Source organism: Rhinolophus ferrumequinum, chromosome 2, assembly GCF_004115265.2.
Source record: "Rhinolophus ferrumequinum isolate MPI-CBG mRhiFer1 chromosome 2, mRhiFer1_v1.p, whole genome shotgun sequence".
NCBI classification, from domain to species: Eukaryota; Metazoa; Chordata; class Mammalia; order Chiroptera; family Rhinolophidae; genus Rhinolophus; species Rhinolophus ferrumequinum.
Genome location: NC_046285.1, coordinates 93,247,486 through 93,266,414, shown reverse-complemented (window position 1 = coordinate 93,266,414; position 18,929 = coordinate 93,247,486). Strand labels below are relative to the sequence as shown.

The window sequence follows — 18,929 nt, the reverse complement described above, 5'->3', positions numbered from 1 at the left end:
AGGTTTCCAGGAGGGAAAAAGCAGGTCAAGTTTGGCGAAGGAAAGATGGCGGAGGCGTCGCTAGGGGACCCGGAAGCACTTACCCTCCACTTCCTCCTCCTGCTTGCCTTCTGTCTCACCTAGAGCCGTCCGGTCGCAGACTGTCTCTGAGACGCTTCCTGTCCGGTGAGTGTCCACCGACTGAAACGGCGACCCATAGTGCATTGCGATGGCGGGTAGGCGGGTGGGGGCGGAGCCACGGCCGGAAGTAGAACGGTGGCGGCGGTGGTGACTCTGGCAGCTCGGGACTGAGTGCAAGGTGACTGGGGCGGGTAGCTGGACTAGCTTGGCCTCTTGGGACTAGGATTCTGAGTTTCTTCATGGGGCCTCGATAGCGTATTACCTCAGCCCTTCAGGGGAGAGCAATTTTCTGTCCCAGGCACCTTCATGTCCTGGCCCGGGGTCACTGCGGATCTCGGCGTTTTTAGGCCTTGAAGTTTGCGGTAGACTTAATTAATACATAGCCCTGCTAATACCGCTCTGATGGCAAACAAGGGTGGCGCGAGTTGCAGGGAGGCGGGAGGTTCATGGACCCGCAACCCAGCTGGGGCAGCCCAAGGTCATGCTCCCGGGGCAGTTCTGCAGCCAGGCCTGCCCGACTGGGACGCGCAGGAGATCGTTCTGAACTGTGTGAAGCAGAATGTACACCGTAAGGAAAAGGCTGATAGGCTTCAAGTTTGCAACCTAAAAGTGTTGATAGTGCTAAAACTTGGTTAAGCAGCTGTTGTTTCACACTCTTTTTTCCCCTACGCAATCTTCCACCTCAACCACCCCAAGGGAGAGGACACTGCCTGGGGGGAGGCGGAGGGGGTGCGTGCTTGACCTACGGGAGAAAGCCAGAGTGCGCATGCGAACACAAGGGTTCCAGGAGGGACAAACAGCAGGTCAAGTTAGGTGGATTGTAAATTACTTTAGGAACATGCTTTAAAGAGGCGGCGAAAGGTCTACCCTTTGGCTGGTCAGCCGTTATTGCACCATGTTGCAGTAGGAATAACATGATTTTTGCAATCAGACGTAGAGCAGATGAACTGGGAACGTGAGCAATTTAATAACTTTCCTTAGACCTAGTTTTATTGTCTGTTACAGGAGAAATAAGAACACGTTTCTCTGATTTTTTAACAGTAGTGCCATAGGGTACAAGGAGAATATGGAAGTACTTTGCGAAATACTGAGGGCTAAACAAACGTTAGATGACATTATTGCTGAGCGTTAAGCATGTCCTTACGTTGCCAGAAGGGGAAATATACATCGGGTTGCACGATTTTTAAAATATATTGGTGTCAGTCAGATTCTACTGCGTAACCTTTGCCCTGGTATTTACATCTAAATCTCAGTTTCTGTATGAAAAATGGGACTGATAATAAGTAGCACCTTAAAGTCATTTGTTTTTTGCTTGGAGTCTTTTCTCGGGTGTTTTGCTCTGGCGGGGTTTAAGAATGATACATGATGAATTCTTTAATTTTTTCAAATAGTGTGCTTTCATCCTGGCTGGTAAAGGGTGTTTTGTTGATTGTGGAATTTCTTTGGGTAGTTTTTAGTTGCTATTCCAAGGCTTCTCAACCTTGGCCCTGTTGACATTGGGGACCAGATAATTCTTTGTTGGGGGAAGGCTGTGGTTATTGTGATTGTTATAAGATGTTTGGCAGCATCCCTAGTGATTACCCACTAGGAGCTAGTAACACGCCATTCAGTACAACCAAAAATGTCTTCAGGCATTGTCAGCTATCTCCTGGAGGATACCCCCACTCTGTTTGAGAATCACAGTGCTACTCTACTATCCTCTAGCCTAGTGCTTCTCAAACTCTGGAAAAGGGCCGTTTGCCCCCAACCCTGTGGATACTTTTGAATACAATAAAAATAAATTATCAGAAAAATGAGCTGAAAGACAAAACAATGAAGACACGAAATACAAACTCTAATTGTTTATTATTAAATTTAATAGTAATATGTTACTCTGTCAAATTGCTTAAAGGTTTCTAAATGCTTATTCCCAATTTTTGTATTACTATGGCCCAGAAACAATTTGTATACTACCACTGGTCCACGGACCACACTTTGAGCTGTAGTGGTATAACTTAATAGAAGTCCAGAATCAGTAGGATGATGAGTATTGTTATTGTTATTACTAGGTAATTTGGGGGGCGCATGCAAGTCATGGTAACATGTCAGATTGTCACATTAAGGTTCAGAAATTTTATCAGGCTATATTGAGGTATGAATCTTATCACCATTCCAAAATAGGATTTGGTAAGCCTTTTCACTTTAATACACTGTCTTTCTTAATCCAAGGGCAATTTCTTCCAATTACTTATGGTCTCCTTATCCCTTTTCTTTTGGAATTCCTGTTTTTATATAGTATTTGTTGTAATTTGGAATTTTTTTTTGCCTTTGATCTTTCAAGACACTAAATGAGGTCTTAACTGAGATCATCCTCTAATTTATCTCCTAAAATTTTTTAGTTAGAAATTCATGTATTTTAGCTTCAAGGAGTTGAAGGACTTGGAAGTCTTTAAGTCCTTATTTTCAAAAATCAGATTTTCACCTCCTTTACAAATTCTGTTTTCACTGATTAGGTTGTACCCCTTGATTTTCTCTTGTTGGTGGGTTCCTTGGGCTGGTTGCTATTTTTCCTTTCTGGTTCTTTTGGACTTACATTTGGTTGTTACAGAATGCCTTGAATCCTGCCATTTTAACAGGCACAGCAGTTTCTTCCCCTGTGGGTCTGTGAAGTAGAAACTTGCAGAGTATCTTGCCTGAGGCAACTTCTCCAGTATCCCTGCCCAGCGCTTTTTTGGCATTTTGAGGGGTCGGGGATACCTAACACGTTTATTTTGGGGCCAGGGTTGTCCTTTTCCTGCTGGGTGTGGGCAGTTTTCTAACATCGTAGCTTGACTATTCCCTCTGGTCCAAGACTAAGTTCATGGAGAAGGAACACCCCTCCTATATGTTGTGCTTTCTTTCTGCATCTCACCCTAGTAGAGCCATACACAGGGCCGAGTTCCTAACTGTTTCTAGGTCCCAGAGCCTTTGGTTAAGAAGTAAAACCTTGCAGTGAGGAGTGGAGGGGGCAATGGAGCTATGGTCACATGACTGTTCTGAGCATTCACTGAGTTCTGATGTGCTTTACGTTCTGTTGCAATTAGAATTACATTTCCACTATAATGTATTTAGAGGCACTTTACAATTACATACATATTAAAGAATATGAACATTCTGGTGCTTGTTTTCAGTAACAGAATCACCATGATTCTTCAGAGGCTCTTCAGGTTCTCCTCTATCATTCAGTCTGCAGTCTCAGTCCATTTGAGGAGGAATATTGGTGTTACAGCAGTGGCATTTAATAAGGAACTTGATCCTGTACAGAAAATCTTCGTGGACAAGATTAGAGAATACAGAACTAAGCGACAGTAAGTGGGTAGACAGTAAGTGGGTAGATAATCAACCATGGTGTAAATGTAAATATTAAAAGTATGTAAGTTTTGAGATGGTAATTAAAAAATTACTTGGTGTTTGAAAGTGTCTAAGACCTTCACTGAGCTGATGATTCCTGACAGGATTCATGAGGTGCTCCAAAAGAAGAAAATAAGATCTTGATTTTTTTTTTTCAGTCCCAAATTTTATCTTTTTTATGTGGTTTCCAAGGGAGAGTCCCATTAAATCTATTGTCATTTAAAATGTATCCTTATTATAATGTCATTTATTATAAACTAGAGTCGATTGATAGAAGTACGTAGGATCTTGTAACTCATTTAGGAGTTATACATTAATTCCTCCTTATGCATGGTTTCACTTTCTGTGATTTCAGTTACCTGCAGTCAACCTAGGTCCAAAATATTAAATGGAAAATTCTAGAAATAAACGGTTTTAAATTACACATTATTCTGAGTAACGTGATGAAATTTCTTGCTGCCCTGATCTATCAGGTCCAGGGTGTGAATCATTCCTTTGTTTAGTGTATCCATGATGTATATGCTACCTACCAGTCAGTCACTTAGTGTAGCCATCTCAGTTACGGATCGGTTATGAGAGAGAGAGAGAGAGACCACGTTCACATAACTTTTATTACAGTATATTATTGTAATTTGTCTATTTTATTATTGTTGTTAATCTCTTATTTTGCCTAATTTAAAAATTAAACTTTATCATAGGTATGTATGTATAGGAAGAAACAATATGTATAGAGTTCGGTGCTATCCACGGTTTCGGGCATCCACGGGGGTCTCAGAATGTATCCACCACAGATAACGGGGGACTACTGTTATTTGAAAAAACTAAATCTTTTAGACATTGATTAGCTGTAAGTCATTAAACTAATTGGGGGAAAAATATATGATCAAAATATTCTAACTCAATTTAGTGCCCTTTCCGTGACATCATGATTTAGGGAAAATGCCAAACATAGCATTTTTTTCTTTAATGCCTTTTTCATACATATATATTTCTGGGAACATGAAAGAACAGAGGACTGTGAAGTGGCATAAGGCAAGTGCAGGAAAAACGTGATTACAGAACCATACAGTTTTGGAGATGAATGATGACCTTAGCCACCATCAAATTCAACCCCCAACTCTGGAAAAGTAGTACACATAAGTTTGTTTATAGTTCATAGTTAAATTTACTTGTTTGTTTTGTTTTTAATTATTTAGTTGTCTACCATATTCAAAGCACTGGGCTACAAAGAAAGAAGCCACGCTACATTTCAATATTCTTAACATTTGATAGCTGTAGAAAGCTTGTAAGCAAGTTTAGAAAGCTATAAGATAAAGTGGGTTAGATGCTGAGATACTGGCACTTTGAATGTTTGGGTAGTTCCCAGGAAGAAATGCTCCTTTCCAGCTGGAGGCATTTTAGAGAGTGTTATAAGAGTGAATGTTTTATCTTGGATTTGAAGGCAGTGTTTGAGGTCATTCATCCCTCTTGAGAATGTCATGGACAGCTATGGATCATTGTTCTAATTTAAAAAAAAAAAACAAAAAACCATGAAGTGGCGGTCAGATGGCTCAGTTGGTTGGAGTGAGAGCTCTGAACTACAGCGTTGCCGGTTCTATTCCCACATGGGCCAGTGAGCTGCACCCTCCACAACTAGATTGATGACAACTAGCTGCCACTGAGCTGCCGGAGGGGCTGCCAGATGGCTCAGTTGGTTAGAGCATGAGCTCTAAACAACAAAGTTGCCCGTTCAATTCCGGCATGGGATGGTGGGCTGCGCCCCCTGTAACTAAAGATTGAAAACGGTGACTAGACTTGGACCTGAGCTGCGCCCTCCACAACTAGATTGAAGGACAATTACTTGGAGCTGATGGGCCCTGGAGAAACTGTTCCCCAATATTCCCCAATTGAAAAAAAAAAAAAAGAAGAAGAAGAATTTACTCACGATTTTGCTTATAGCTTGAAACCCACAGAAGGAAATCAATAGATAAACCCAGGGGTCTACCCCCAGTTACAATTGGTGTGAAGGTTGGATAGATAAATGGGGGTCGGAGGAGGGTATCTTTTAGGAGGAAACAATCATGTGAGATCTATGTAACTCTACTAACAGTTGTTACCTTAATAAACTTTAATTTAAAAAACAAATAAAGAATGGTATGAGCTAAGACATGAAAACTAGAGAGCATATTTGGGAAATTGCGTAGTGCTATTTCCCAGGACTGTAGAGTGTCTGAGGAGTTAGGGAACAGTAAGGCTAACATGGAGTTAGAATGAGGGATTATGGAAGGCCTGGATTATAGACTTGACAATTAAGATATATCAAAGGCATTTATCATCAATTAAAAGTTTTTGAGTAGAATGGTGGGGTGGAACAAAATTACTCTGTATTAGGAAGATAATTTTAATCATAGTGTATTGGGGAAATTGGGATGAGAAAAGGAGGAAAACAAACGTGTTAGAAAAATGTAGTAATCCAAGCGTTGATTGATGAGAATCTTGTCTTTATAGCAGTGGGGATATAAAAGTGACAGAGTCAAGACACTGAGACTTTTGAGACTGGGTGACTAACAAGGTTTTGTCATTACTCAAAACTAAGGAGGGAGAGAGTGAAGGGATTAAAATGAAGACATTGTTATGGAAGTCACAGCAACCTTATTGATGTTATCTCCATTTTATATATGAGAAAACTAGGCTAACGGTTAGAATTTGCCTATAATCACACTATGTAATAAGCTGGTGTGCAGGACTGGTTGAGGAATTTGAGTGTCTTCTGTTCGGAGGTACTGATGCTGTTTGCATTTTAACTGTCTTTAAAAGCCTGTCATATAAGTCAATACTTAGGTATACCCAGCATCTAAGGAGTCTGCTGCATTCATTTGTGCAAACAACATGGAGAAGTGCTCTGAGCATGGATGCTAGGCTGGAACCCAGCTCTGCCACTTATTAACTCTATGACCTTGGGAGGTTATTTAACCTCCGTACCTCAGATTCCTCATACATAAAATGATGATAACAGTACTTGTTTCATAGGATGTTATAAAGATTAAGTGATTCAACAAATGAGTGTGCGTAGTATTTTTTAAGTGAAATAAACAAGTCTCCCTGGAGTGACTCCTTTGTCCCAGTCACCATGCTAGAGCCTGGGGATATAATAATAAACAAGATGGGCTGGGAGACTTATAGTCAGCTGAAGAGGCAGATGATTTTTCCCCCCTTTCTGTCGTAAGAGTACATACTAAAGTTGTAACAGCCATCATCTTTTAGAAACCAGTGTGAGACTGGTTGGGTGTTCTCAAAGCTGTTGGTAAAGCTTGCAGATCCCAGAGCTCGACAGTCATCAAAATGTCTGTTGAAGGCTCTATGAAGAACTGCACTGTTTATTTCAGTAGAGCTGTTTTTCACATGTGACTATTCAAATTCTGATTACTTACAATTCAGTTTAAATAAAAATTCAGTTTCTCAGTCGCCTTAGCTACTTTCTAGTGCTCTCTAGCTACTATGACTAGTGGTTACCATGTTAGACGGCACAGATACAGAGCATTTCTGTGATCACAGAAGTTTCATTGTATATGCCAATCTAGAAGGAAATTGAGTCCATGCCAAGAAATATCATTACTAAGTTCTTAAATCAGAACTCGCTGTATTTTTTTGTGGAAATTCTGTCACATAAGACCCTTTGCCTTTTTCATAGACGTGTGAAAATATTATTACCCTTGACGGAATTTTCAGTTGTAAATTTTTTTGTTTATTGTTCAATGATAGGCAGACAATAACATTATGACAGTCACAGAATTTGTGCAAAGAATTAAGTAGGCTAACTGGCTCCATTGCTGGTCCATGGTGCTATATTTATCTTCCCAGAGCACAACTCTAATTATGTCATTGTATTGCTTTGCAAATGAAATACAAACTCCCAGGCTAAACATTTTGGGCCTCCCGTGATCTGGATCCCTCTTGCTTTGCCATCCAGACAACTTAGTATTCCCCACACACAGCCAGTGATTTCCCACCTCCACATCTTTGCTTTTTCAGACTTAGGCTATCTCAAATTAAAATTGGACCCAAATGCATGATTTGTCACAAATGCCACTTTTTTAAAATGAAATTTTTTCTGATTAACTCAGCAATAGTTCTCTCAACTTGAGTAGCTTTTTGTTAAACTATGTCTTTGAAGCTCATGACTCCCTTACAGCATAAATGTTCATAAACGTGTTACGTTTTTCTTCTAAATGGCAAAATTTCTGAAGGGTAGGAAATAATTTGTTTCTTTGTTAGGCCCCTATTATGGAGATTTAAAGTTATGAAGATCTTTTTAAAAAAGCCATTGGGTGATAGCTAATTTCAGTCAGATAATAGTAATAGCACTGAGTGCTCACTGTGTGCCAGGCACTGCGCCAAGTGGTACATGTGCGTTATCTTTATAATGCTCTGAACACCATTAGGGAGGACCTTGAGTTTTAGATGTGGAAACTGAAGTTCAGAGTGCATCCTGCCTTGCTCCAGTTTACGCGCTTACTAGAGCTGACATTCAGATGGAAGTAGTCGTAGACTTCAGAGCCCATGGACTTGGCCGTTCCTCCTCATTGCAGCTTAGACCCTGAGAGAGAAACTGACTTGATTTAAGTATCTTTCATACTAACAGCCCTTGACTGTTAGAGGTTTGTTTGATGCTGTCTCATTTATGTGAAGCCTTGTCATATTAAAATAGTTGTAATTGAAATTCAAGTGGAAATACTTGTTTTCTTCTGGAAAAGTTTATGCCACGTTTCCCCAAAAATAAGACCTAGCCAGACAATCAGCTCTAATGCATCTTTTGGAGCAAAAATTACTATAATACCCGGTCTTATTTTACTATAAGACCGGGTATAATATAATACAATATAATACCGGGTCTTACATTAATTTTTGCTCCAAAAGATGCATTAGAGCCGATTGTCCGGCTAGGTCTTATTTTCGGGGAAACACAGTATTTCCCTACATGAATTTCTTTAAAAGATCTATTGAAACTTGATGGTGGAAAGTAATTTTGGTTTAGTAAACTAGTGCATAAAATGAGTTTTTACTTGCTCATTTACACACAGGTCATCTGGAGGACCTGTTGATACTGGTCCAGAATATCAGCAGGATTTGGAGAGGGAGCTTTTTAAGCTTAAGCAAATGTATGGTAAAGCAGACATGAATACGTTCCCTGACTTCAAATTTGAAGGTATGTCTCTTTAATCACGGATTCATTCTTGTGGGAGATCATTTTAAGTGGAAAATATTTGTACTTTTTTAATACTTACTTGGATTGTTTAGAGGATTAAATGACAGTTACGTGTGTATTTATGGGGAGAGTTATGTGTGCTTGGAAGCTCGGGGATAAACATTTGCCATTGGTGGAGGAGACCACATAACTAGAGGTTAAATGGTGACATCAAAGTCCCTCACCTTGAATCCTGACAGTACCACTTAGGGAGTGTGTGATCTTAGGTAGTTAATCGCTGCCTGTTTCCCAGCTGACACTTGGGCACAATCATAAGATCTTCCTCATCTGGTGGTTGTAGTCAAGTGACCTATGTAAAGTCAATAGTCAGCTCATCACAGGTGCTGAATGAATCATTAGCAATCGTTGTGTTTCCATATAGATGTTTAGAAACCGTAGATATTCATTAAAAAAAATCAGAAGATTGATGAGTTAAACATTGAAGCCCTCTCGATTAATGTGTTTTATTGCAGTATGGCTAAGTATGGCTAAGCTTGAACCTTTTTTCTTCTTAGATCCCAAATTTGAAGTCATTGATAAACCCCAGGCCTGAAGAAATGATGTAAAATTTATCTGGTAATTTGTCCTAAATAAGTTGTACAACTGATCAGAAGTATCAGAATAAACATACATTTCACAACTGCCAACTGTTCGTTTAAATCTGATTCCAAATAAATTTGGTGATATTGGGTATATGCTTGAGTGTGTTGAATTGTGTTTTAGCATTGTTTTAAAATCTTCCCATTTGATTATAACAAAGCAGATGGAGAACTTGGGTAAAGTAAGTACAACTTGCATATTGACTGCCAGATTCTTCTCAATGTGCAGGTTATACTTTTCTTTGTGGAGACCTACTGCCTGAGGGGAGCCAGCCTGACCTAAGGAATATTTTTACACCAGAATAGAAAGGGTTAGTAAATCCTTTTCGTAGCTTTTTCCGGAAGCGCAAGTGTAATTTTGAACATGTACAGGAATATCCATTTTGTTTTAACTTCCCTCTCCTCAAGTATTAAATGCTTTTATCCCAGTAACCCAGGTCTTTGCTCTTTCTTCCCTTACAGTTTATGGTTGCAGTCTGTTACAGTGCTGTACAGAGGAGGGAAAGCTAGAGGCTGGTGAAGAGGAAGGTTCTCCTAAGGAACTTCCCTTTGAAAGATTAAGCTGTATTTTGCCCAAGTAAAGGAAGATCCAGCAGATACATGCTGGATGAGCGGCATAGCAGGCACGTCAAAATTTCAATAACTGTAGATAGTTCTCACATATTAAAAGAAAAAGGAAAAACATCTGTGCCTTTTTATATCTGACAATCTCTCTGACGTATGTCAGTGAAGGCGGGTCTTAGTAAGCCTTTAAAGGTTTTCTTTAAAAATGTTTTCTTTTTCCATAGTGGCTGCACCCATTTACAACCCATTTACAATCCCACCAGCAGTTCATGAGGGTTTCCTTTTTTTCCACATGCTCGCCACACTTGTTTGATTTACTGATGCTAATCTAACTGCAGATCATAGAAAAATCTCAGTTTTTACACCATCTTTAAGAAGTACTTAAAGCACATTCAATGCTGAAAACATCATAAAATGTAGGTTTAAAACAGTCTACCTTCAGTCTTAAAGAAGTTAAATAGGTCTGTTGTTGACACAAGTATTCACTTGTTGTGAGAGCATTTTCTTAGTAGGTATGTTATACTCTACTATGTCTTAGTACATTTTTTTCAAATTTGGTCAAATAAAAATAATGGCATGTATTAAAAATAAGCAAGATTAAATAGAAAGTATCAACAAATAAGAGTTTATAGTTTACCTTGAATTTCCAGGTCAGTTGTTACTACTAAAAGTGTCCCAAACACAGAACAAGAAAATTAAATTTTAAAACATAAAAATTTGGAAAATATTTTAAGATCTTTTTAAGAACTATGTGGAAGTGAACACCTAATAACTAAAAGGGGTTGGATAAGAAGAATAATTTCTGTGTAGCCTTAATTCGTGGAGCAATAATTTGTCTAACTGCATTATAAATGAACTGGATTGTAGTAACCAGAATACAATACTAATATTCCAACTAAATCGATGGAGAAATTTTATCAATACTTTTTAAATTGCCCTTTGACAAGTGCTCTTTTGATTTTACAGAAATAACTCAGCATTTATTAGATACTGATTGGGAGGCCTTGAATTCCAGGCTAAAGAGTTTAGACTTCAGTAATAGACTATGTAAAGAAAAGAGTGAAAGGTTTTTTAGCAAGGGGAAAGGAGAAAAGAGAAAGGAGTTGACATTGTTTTAGAGGATAATCTGGCAGTAACTGATTCATGGGGTGGGGGAAGGGAGAGATGAGAGGGCAAAGAAGCCTTTAGAACAGAAGAGATTGAAATAGTGACTAAGAGAAGGTACTTTAGGGAGGAAGTTCCCAGAAAAAAGGTGAGATAGTAACAAATGCCTGAGATAAAAAGTTGTGACAATCATCAAATGTGTCAATGAATGATGGAGCCAATGAATAAATGAGAGGTTAAAGATGGGGAGATTTAGAGATAGGAAGGATGGTAGTGGTACTGATATAATTTAAATGTATTCATCCTGTTAGCTTCAGTATTAAAAACAAAAAGATTCAAGTTGGGCATCTGTGGTGAGGGGAGAGTGGGTGAGACTGAAATGGCCCGCCGTGGCTGTTAGACTAGGTAGGGGAGAAAGGGAAGACAGACTAGGACGGGGTAGATGGGCCAGAGATGACTGAGGATGAAGGGAAGGTGTGGTACCAGAGAATGAGAATTTACTAGAAGGAAAGTTGAGCGCAGAGACAAAACATCTAGTGGGAAATATCCTGTTATCAGATGGACCTGGGGCACGTAGACCCTGATTCTCCACTTAGCTCTGTGAACTTGGCAATCACTGACCCTCAGTCTGTTTCTTCAGCTGTAAAATTGCGACACTGCCCACTTCATAATATCGTTGAGATGAATGAGATTTTATACACCCTCTCCTCCATCTACCCCTACCTGTAACATACATAAAGTGTTCAATAAATAGTTGTGGCTTTTTAGTTTCAGAATTTTTTTTTCTTTTATTTTTTTGCACTCATTTGAGAGGTTGGCAGGCATCCAGACTGAGATGAGATGGTAATCTCAGGCAGCTAAAGAACTAGCCTTGTAGCTACAGATGGTAAGAGGGTGTAGTTTCCTGGGTTTTATTAACAATTGGTGGATGACTCTTCCCCTGCACTGTTAAATGGGGCTAAAAAGTGTAACAAAGTTCAGCTATTTTTATTAGTATAAACTTTAATAAAACCATATGTGAGATGAAGTTTTTTACAAAGCTGTATTGAAAAACAACCAATTGTTCCAGATTTAGTTAGGTTAAACCGCCAACTAAAAATAAACCTAGTTATAACAGCAACAATAATAAAACAAAACTTGCTATTAAAGATTCTAGAGCCCTATTCCTTATACAACAATTTCACTGTAGGAAAATAAAATCAGAATGTTCTAAGAATTATAATGGGATTTTACCAATTGTTACTGTTCAAGTGCCTCAAATAAAAGCAATTGGAAACAAGCCCAGACACAGGCAGATATGCTTTTAATAATTGGAAAATGAGTGCTCAGTACTACATCCTTTGTGTGGGAGAAAACATTCTTCACACAGCAATTTTTATTTAGCCGTATACAGTATTTTAAGATGACGTTTACTATTATTTGACATGAAGTGTGAGATGTTAACGCTGCATATGGTGAGTCCTCTAGCCTGTATTGCTAAGAAGCTTTCATCTATTAGTAAAGCTAAGGCACTACATATTTTTTCCCCACAAAATGGATTTGTCATTTAAATTGAAGTTGGTCTTGTGTGCTAGTAGGTATGCCTGAAACGGTAGCTTTGCGACTCACATATCCCCTTGGCACTTGGCAATGCAAGAGGAAAGCATTTCTCAAACCAAAGCAAATCAAAGCATGGGCAACATTTAGCCTAATATCTTACAAAAGCTTATAGATTGGTATTTTTTCATGTTTCACCACCAGGGGTTGGGAAACTGTGTGGGCCAAATTCTGTCTGCTTGCTGTTTTTATAAATAAAGTTTTATTGAAACACAAACATGACCATTTCTTTATTGTTGTCTATGGCTGCTTTTGTGTTACAATGGTAGAGTTGAGTAGTTATAATGGGCCATATTGCCTGTGTGGCTTAAAATACCTACTATCTGGCCCTTTACGGAAAATGTTTGAAGGGGATTGGTGAGAAGTATTGAATGCAACAGACAAGCATGAGGGGACACGTCTGACAACAGGTGCCTTCCCAGTGACCCAGTGTCCAGGCACATGCAAGATACTTGGTGAGTGCTTAATGCGTTTGTCTGTCCAGTGAATCCTGAGGATTTGCTTTGCCTGTTGGGCAAAAAGAATGGACTCCTTGAAAAGCAGCTTAACTATGTTCAAAGTTGTCAAAGGTAGCGAGTGACCTTTTCGTCCAATTTGCCCAGAACTGGAAATGCCCTCACCATATTTTGTGTTTAATATGAATAATCAAAATAAGTTATAAATAATAATGCCTTTAACATGGTCTGGCTGCTCTTACTATTAAATGGATCGTTGGAACTGACACTTTATAACACTAGCTGGAAGCCTGGGAATCAGCTGAGAAAGCAGATGATTAGATCCATTTTCCATTTCAGCCACTGTTTCTCCTGTACCCTCTATGTAGCAAGAGGGTCACCAAGTGCAGGGAGCCACTGTGAACTCTCAATTCATTTTACCTGTCACACAACCACTTCTTCCCTCCGTGCCCCTGGCTTTGTGATAAGCAGGATTGGGAGTCCACTGACCGTAAATAAGAGCAGGGGACTTGGCCTCTACAGAGATGTGAAGTTACCATGCTGAAGGGAAGGTCTCTGCAGGGCTCTGTGTAGGCTCCGCTGGCAAATTCTGATGTCAAGGTCACTGATCCGCTTCAGAGGGTTCTTAGGGGAAGGAAATAGCAACAGGCAGCTATGGGGGTGAAATAAGACACTTGGGTTTGACTCTCAAAATTATGTTTAATGAAGAAATCAATGGCACACACCAGGTGAGTCAGCTCTGGTCATTAGGTATTTCTCTCCATGTTGCTTTTGGTTCTCAGAAATGAAGGTAAACAAAGTGCAAATCCTTGGGTTTAAGACCCACTCCCGCCACATCCCTTCTGTGGATATGTCAGTGATAAATGAGCAGCAGCAGAAGGATTATATTAGGGGAGAAAAGAGGATTTAGGTGGAAATGAGACCAGAGGTTCCTTTTGCATCTGTCAGACTATTTTCTGAACCTTCTAAATCAGACTTTTGCACAGAGGTTGCATGCAGTTTATATTTGCATGCTAGGTGGATTAATTTCACAATCAATATATGACATAGCTCAGTAACTTTCTCTAGAAGTTAGGACATTTAACATTTCACAAACCTCAGAATATTACAGAGTATTTTGTTTCTTTTAACTTAGCCCAGACACAAGAAGCCAGACTGTATTTTAGGTGTTGACAGACTATTTGTTTAACAACTTCAAGTGATTGAGTGGTCACAAAAAGTATAATGAAATACCAGTTTTATCTCTACATGTACCTCTTTGCAAATGGAAGACAAAGCAGTTTTATAATCTTTTAATAACTTGTATAACCACTGTAGTTTTGGTGTATCTCAAAGGTGGAATTCTTTTAAATTACAAAGGATTTTGTGTGCTTGAAATCCTAGGAAAAGAAAGAAATATCAAGTTTAAATATGTATTAATTCATAATTAAAGAAATATTATAAATCCTGTGAGTATAAAGCTACATCCCCTATAAGAATCTTACAAGTACAAACCAACATATATTTAATTAAACCTGTTTTATGGGGAATTAAGTAATTATACTAGGAACGACAGTCTTTGAAACTGCCTAAAGAATAAGGAAATAGGAGTGGGAATTAGAGCAGGAGAAGTATGCTACTGGCCTCTAGTGGGTAGAGGTCAGGGGTGCCGATAAGTGTTCTTCGTTGCTCGGGACAGCCACCCACAATGAAGAATTACGTGAAATTATAAGAATTCATTATATAAGGATGATCAGAAATAGTCATTTCTTATATGAGAAATACAAGAAAATGTCAATAGTGTCTAGGTTGAAAAACCCTGTTCTAGGGCAAAACTAGAATTGGAGACTCCAGCTCTCAGCTGATGAGAGCAACTGAGAGGCGGACAAAAAGTAAAAGGCTTTTTTTCTTCCACCTCGGCCACAAAGTAGCTCTTCCTGTTTGATGGGATGTGATTATTTTATTTCATTCAAGGAATATTTTCCACAAATTGTAGGAACAAATATGGAGTTACATATTGGTTGCCTGCTGATTAAAGAATAATACGCTTTCAGTGTAGTAAACTACAAAATAAAGTGACTTCTGTGACAGATTCTGGAGTAGACAATTAAAAAGAGATTTAACAGAAAAAGCACTATGGAGCAGTTCATGGGTCTTCACTATTAGTGTCCATCGGAATCACTTAAGTGTTTAAAACACTGATGTCCGTGCCCCCATCCCTTCTAGTAAAAGGAAATCTGTGAGAATTCCTGCCATAAAGCCCTAAGGAATTCAGAGTACCAGTGCTCCATTTCATGAGAAAGGGCTTAGGCTTCTAAAAACATGGGACACCTCACCATCTCCACACACTACAGTCCAGAAAAATAATCTACAAGGTTGAATATTCATCCAAAGAGTACACAACCTGAGCAATGATGGTATTTACTGCTTCACTGTCGTGTTTATGAACACACAAGCACACCAGGATCCAAAGGTCTAAATTATATTCCCTTAACCATCTGAGAGAGATAATAGCTGCATCTGTTCAAGGATTTCTGAGATGCTCCTTCAGCAATAGAGGATATTCCACTTCTTGAAAATTTCTAAGTGCTCTGAATAACCAAAGGAAGGTCCTGGAACCACAGATCTGCAGACGCAATCTGCGTGGTCAAGCTGGCAAAGTTAAGGTATCTATCTGGCTCTCAGCTTGGCCACTGTAATCCTTTGAGAATTTGTGTCTTCATGTTCTCGTCTGTCAGCTGGAGCTGATAATGCCAGACCCAACGACAGTAAGAAGCTGACTAATAATAGAAAACACCATGATTAAAAATAATGGTATGGTAAAGCCTCCTTTCTTCATCATGCCATCCCAGACATTGGATGGAAACTAACATTTATTTAGCTCCTTCTAAAGGCCAGCGGTAGACACTAGTACAAAGTATATTAAAAGTGAAAATCCATCACTTCCACACAATGACTGCATTTCCTTGCCCTATCCCCTAAACACATCCATTCTATAAATATGCTTTAAAAATACTCACATTTTCACTCGTAGTGTCTTTAGATGCAGAACTACTCTTCCTGTTTGTGGAATATAAAAGACAATATTTACTACATTAGCACTTCCAATTCTGAAATACATATCCTCTTTTAGTCAACGTTACCTCCATACATTTTTCTCAGCAGGAAGATGAACATTTATCTCAGCCAGGTACAAAAAAAGCCAGCAGTCCTAACTGAATTTCTTATATTTATAGACAATGTTCACAGAGAAAACCATGCAACAAAGTATCAGTGTGTGTCAAGTCCTGTGTATCTAATTGTAGCCTAGGGCTAGTATACTAAAGATTTTTGTGGAATATGCAAAACAGATTTATGAACTTTTATCAATTTAGCAACATTTAACATTTTGAAAGCTTGAGATTATAATCTCAAATTTCACTTTTTCCATGGAAAAAAAGTTCTTTGTGGGGACTAAAATTCCGATCATCTGTTATAGGCTGAATGATGTCCTCCCCGCCCCGCCAAATTAAAATGTTGTAGTCCCAACACCCAGTACCTCAGAATATGACCGTATTTGGAGATAGGGTCTTTAAAAAGGTGATTAAAGTAAAATGAGGAAATTAGGATGGGTTCTAACCCAATATGACTGGTGTCCTTATACGAGTCAGAAGAAATTTAGACATAAACATGGACAGAGGGAAGAAGAGATGAAGACAAGGAGAAGACCACCTATCAGCCGAGGAGAGAGGCCCAGACAGCGCCCTCAAAAGGCACCAATTCTGCCGACAGCTTGATCCTGGCCTTCTAGCCCCCAGAACTGTGAGAAAACAAACTTCTGTTTTTTAATATATGTGCTGCCGAAGCGAACACAAAACTTCTGTTTTTTAAGCCACCCGGTCTACAGCACTTTGTTATGGCAGACTGACAAACTAATATAACATCCAGTTCATTGTCTGACATATTTTGAGAGCCATGGATGTGCCAAAAGGAAGACATGTGTAGGAATAAAGATATTGCCTCCCAGATTGCTGCCTGGGTTAATCGCAGACACTGTGAACGAAGGGAAGAAGAACCTCCCTCACCACAGCCATGCCAGCCTTTTCCCATAGATGAGAGGATTCCTCTCCTGTGCTCAAAACCCTCCACTTACTTTCCATCTTAATAAAGGTGGAAATCCTCACAGTTGCCTTGGTCAGGAAGGGGGTGGGGCTACACTGTCAGGCTACTCTGCTCTTCTGAACTCACCCCCTTTGTTTCTGCTAGTCCTGAGAACTTGGACCTCATCCTAGGCTTGCACTGAGCTATTAGGAGGATCCCAGATCAGCCCTGAGCAGCAAGTCTGGGAACAGGAAACCAATGGCAGCTAAGTTTTCAAAGGACTTGGGAGATGAGAAAGTATCTGAAGCCACGGCAGCTGAGAGTAGAAGGGAATGCCCACAGACTCAAAGTTGCTTGTGCCAATTCCATGCATACAAGAAGGACAGTCACAAGTCAGTGTGCATAACCTGGGGACTTTGGTGATCTCATTCATCAATGACTCCTAAATTCTAACTCTACTTACGATGTTTCCCTGAACTCCAGATGCATGTATTCAGTTGCTTACTGATTATCTCTGCATACTTGGAAGTGTAATAGGTGACTCAGATATGAAAATTCCAAAACACTCCAGAGCTCTGCCACCTACCCCCATCACCACTCTCAAACCTGCTTCTCCTCAAATCTTGTACACTTACGAAAAGGTAACTCCATCCTTCTCACAGCTTTGGAGCGATCCTTGACTTCTCTCTTTTTCTCAAAGCCCACATTCAATCAATCAGCACGTTGTTAAAAACATATCCAGAATCCTATCATTTCTCAACATCTCCAAAGCACCGCTTTGGAACCAGCTGCTGTTTTTCTCATCTTAGATTATTGACTAGTCTCCTAACTGGTCTCCCTGCTTTCTCTACCCTTTGTCACCTTATAGTTTATTCTCTACAGAGCAGCCAGTGTGAGCTTCTAGAATTAAGTAAGATGAGGCTACTCCTCGGCTCAAAGCCCTCCACTGACTTCCCATCTTTCTCAGAACCAAAGCCAAACTCCTCACACCTGCCTACAAGGGGCTCCGTATAATCTGGCCCCTGCTGGTTCTGTGCACTTGTCTTCTCTTTCATTGTTGTCACTCTGTTCCAGTCATACTGGTCTCCTTGATATTCCTCAGATACTCCAGACGTGTCTGGCCTCAAGGTCTTTCCATTTGTTCTCGCCCCTGAGCTTGCACTCTCTTCTCATGGATATCTACGTGACTTGCTCCCTCGGCTCCTTCTCAAACATCACCTTGTCAGTGAGGCATCCTAGACACCCCAGGTACAAGGGCAATCTCCACTCCTCCCCCATGCATTCTCTCTTCTCTAACCTGCTTTCTTTTTCTCCATGATACTTCTCACAATCTGACGTACTGTGGAGTTTACACATTTGTTTACCTTCCCGTCTTCCTCTACTAGAAGGTAAGCTCCATAAAGCAGAACGGTTTTAGACCGGTTTTGTTCACTGCTGTATCACCAGTCCCTAGGACAGTGTTGGGCACAGAATCGGTGTTTCATTAAATGGAAAAATGACTGTTAAGTAAAATTTTATTTGAAAATTTTCAATTTAGCAAATTACAGCAAATATATTTTTTAAAGTGGTGCTATGGAAATGCCTACAAAGTCAAATTAATGCTGTATTTGTCCTCCAAGTAATTAAACAGCATTGACAAGTAGGCAGGCATAACGTGGGATGTACTTGTTGATGAATTTGAGTCATCTTCCATAGATTAAAAGCCTTCACAAATAACTCAACTTCCCACTTTGGACTTTAAACAGATGAGTAACAGAAAATTAGTTCCTAGGGGATAAAGGCATGCATTTTAAGAAAGCATACTTACTGGAAGGAGGCTTCTTCTACAAAAGAATAAGT

At 39.5% G+C, this 18,929-nt stretch overlaps 3 protein-coding genes across 4 annotated transcripts in view; 1 reads left to right on the top strand and 2 right to left on the bottom strand.

Annotated features, from left to right (window-relative positions):
* The window catches only part of GABPA (GA binding protein transcription factor subunit alpha), a 35,183-nt gene extending 34,995 nt beyond the window's left edge, over nt 1–188 (bottom strand). Inside the window, exon 1 of the mRNA XM_033129578.1 lies at nt 84–188. The gene's annotated coding sequence lies outside the window, so the exon portion shown is untranslated. The remainder of the gene's footprint in view (nt 1–83) is intronic.
* On the top strand, nt 28–9,404 carry ATP5PF (ATP synthase peripheral stalk subunit F6). Of its 2 annotated transcripts, none has more exons than XM_033129641.1 (4): nt 28–165; nt 3,270–3,446; nt 8,550–8,674; nt 9,229–9,404. In XM_033129641.1, exons 2-4 carry the CDS (start codon nt 3,283–3,285, stop codon nt 9,264–9,266), a joined length of 327 nt encoding a protein of 108 aa, XP_032985532.1. In that variant the 5' UTR covers nt 28–165; nt 3,270–3,282; the 3' UTR covers nt 9,267–9,404. The 2 variants fall into 2 exon arrangements, with proteins under 2 accessions (XP_032985532.1, XP_032985523.1); XM_033129632.1 differs by lacking the exon at nt 28–165 and adding an exon at nt 187–298.
* Nucleotides 9,405–14,135: 4,731 nt separating this feature from the next.
* JAM2 (junctional adhesion molecule 2) overlaps nt 14,136–18,929 on the bottom strand; it is a 50,512-nt gene continuing 45,718 nt past the window's right edge. The window contains exons 8-10 of the mRNA XM_033129619.1: nt 18,898–18,913; nt 16,031–16,070; nt 14,136–14,410 (exon numbers count right to left, since the gene is read on the bottom strand). Coding sequence (XP_032985510.1) covers nt 14,378–14,410; nt 16,031–16,070; nt 18,898–18,913 — 89 coding nt within the window. The 3' untranslated portion in view covers nt 14,136–14,377. The remainder of the gene's footprint in view (nt 14,411–16,030; nt 16,071–18,897; nt 18,914–18,929) is intronic.

Bases quoted from the DNA above. Each gene is read 5' to 3' on its own strand.
- ATP5PF (XM_033129641.1), top strand. From the start codon at position 3,283: ATGATTCTTCAGAGGCTCTTCAGGTTCTCCTCTATCATTCAGTCTGCA. The intron at 3,447-8,549 runs GTAAGTGGGTAG...ATTTACACACAG, and splicing joins GAATACAGAACTAAGCGACA to GTCATCTGGAGGACCTGTTG. The intron at 8,675-9,228 runs GTATGTCTCTTT...TTTTCTTCTTAG, and splicing joins CCCTGACTTCAAATTTGAAG to ATCCCAAATTTGAAGTCATT.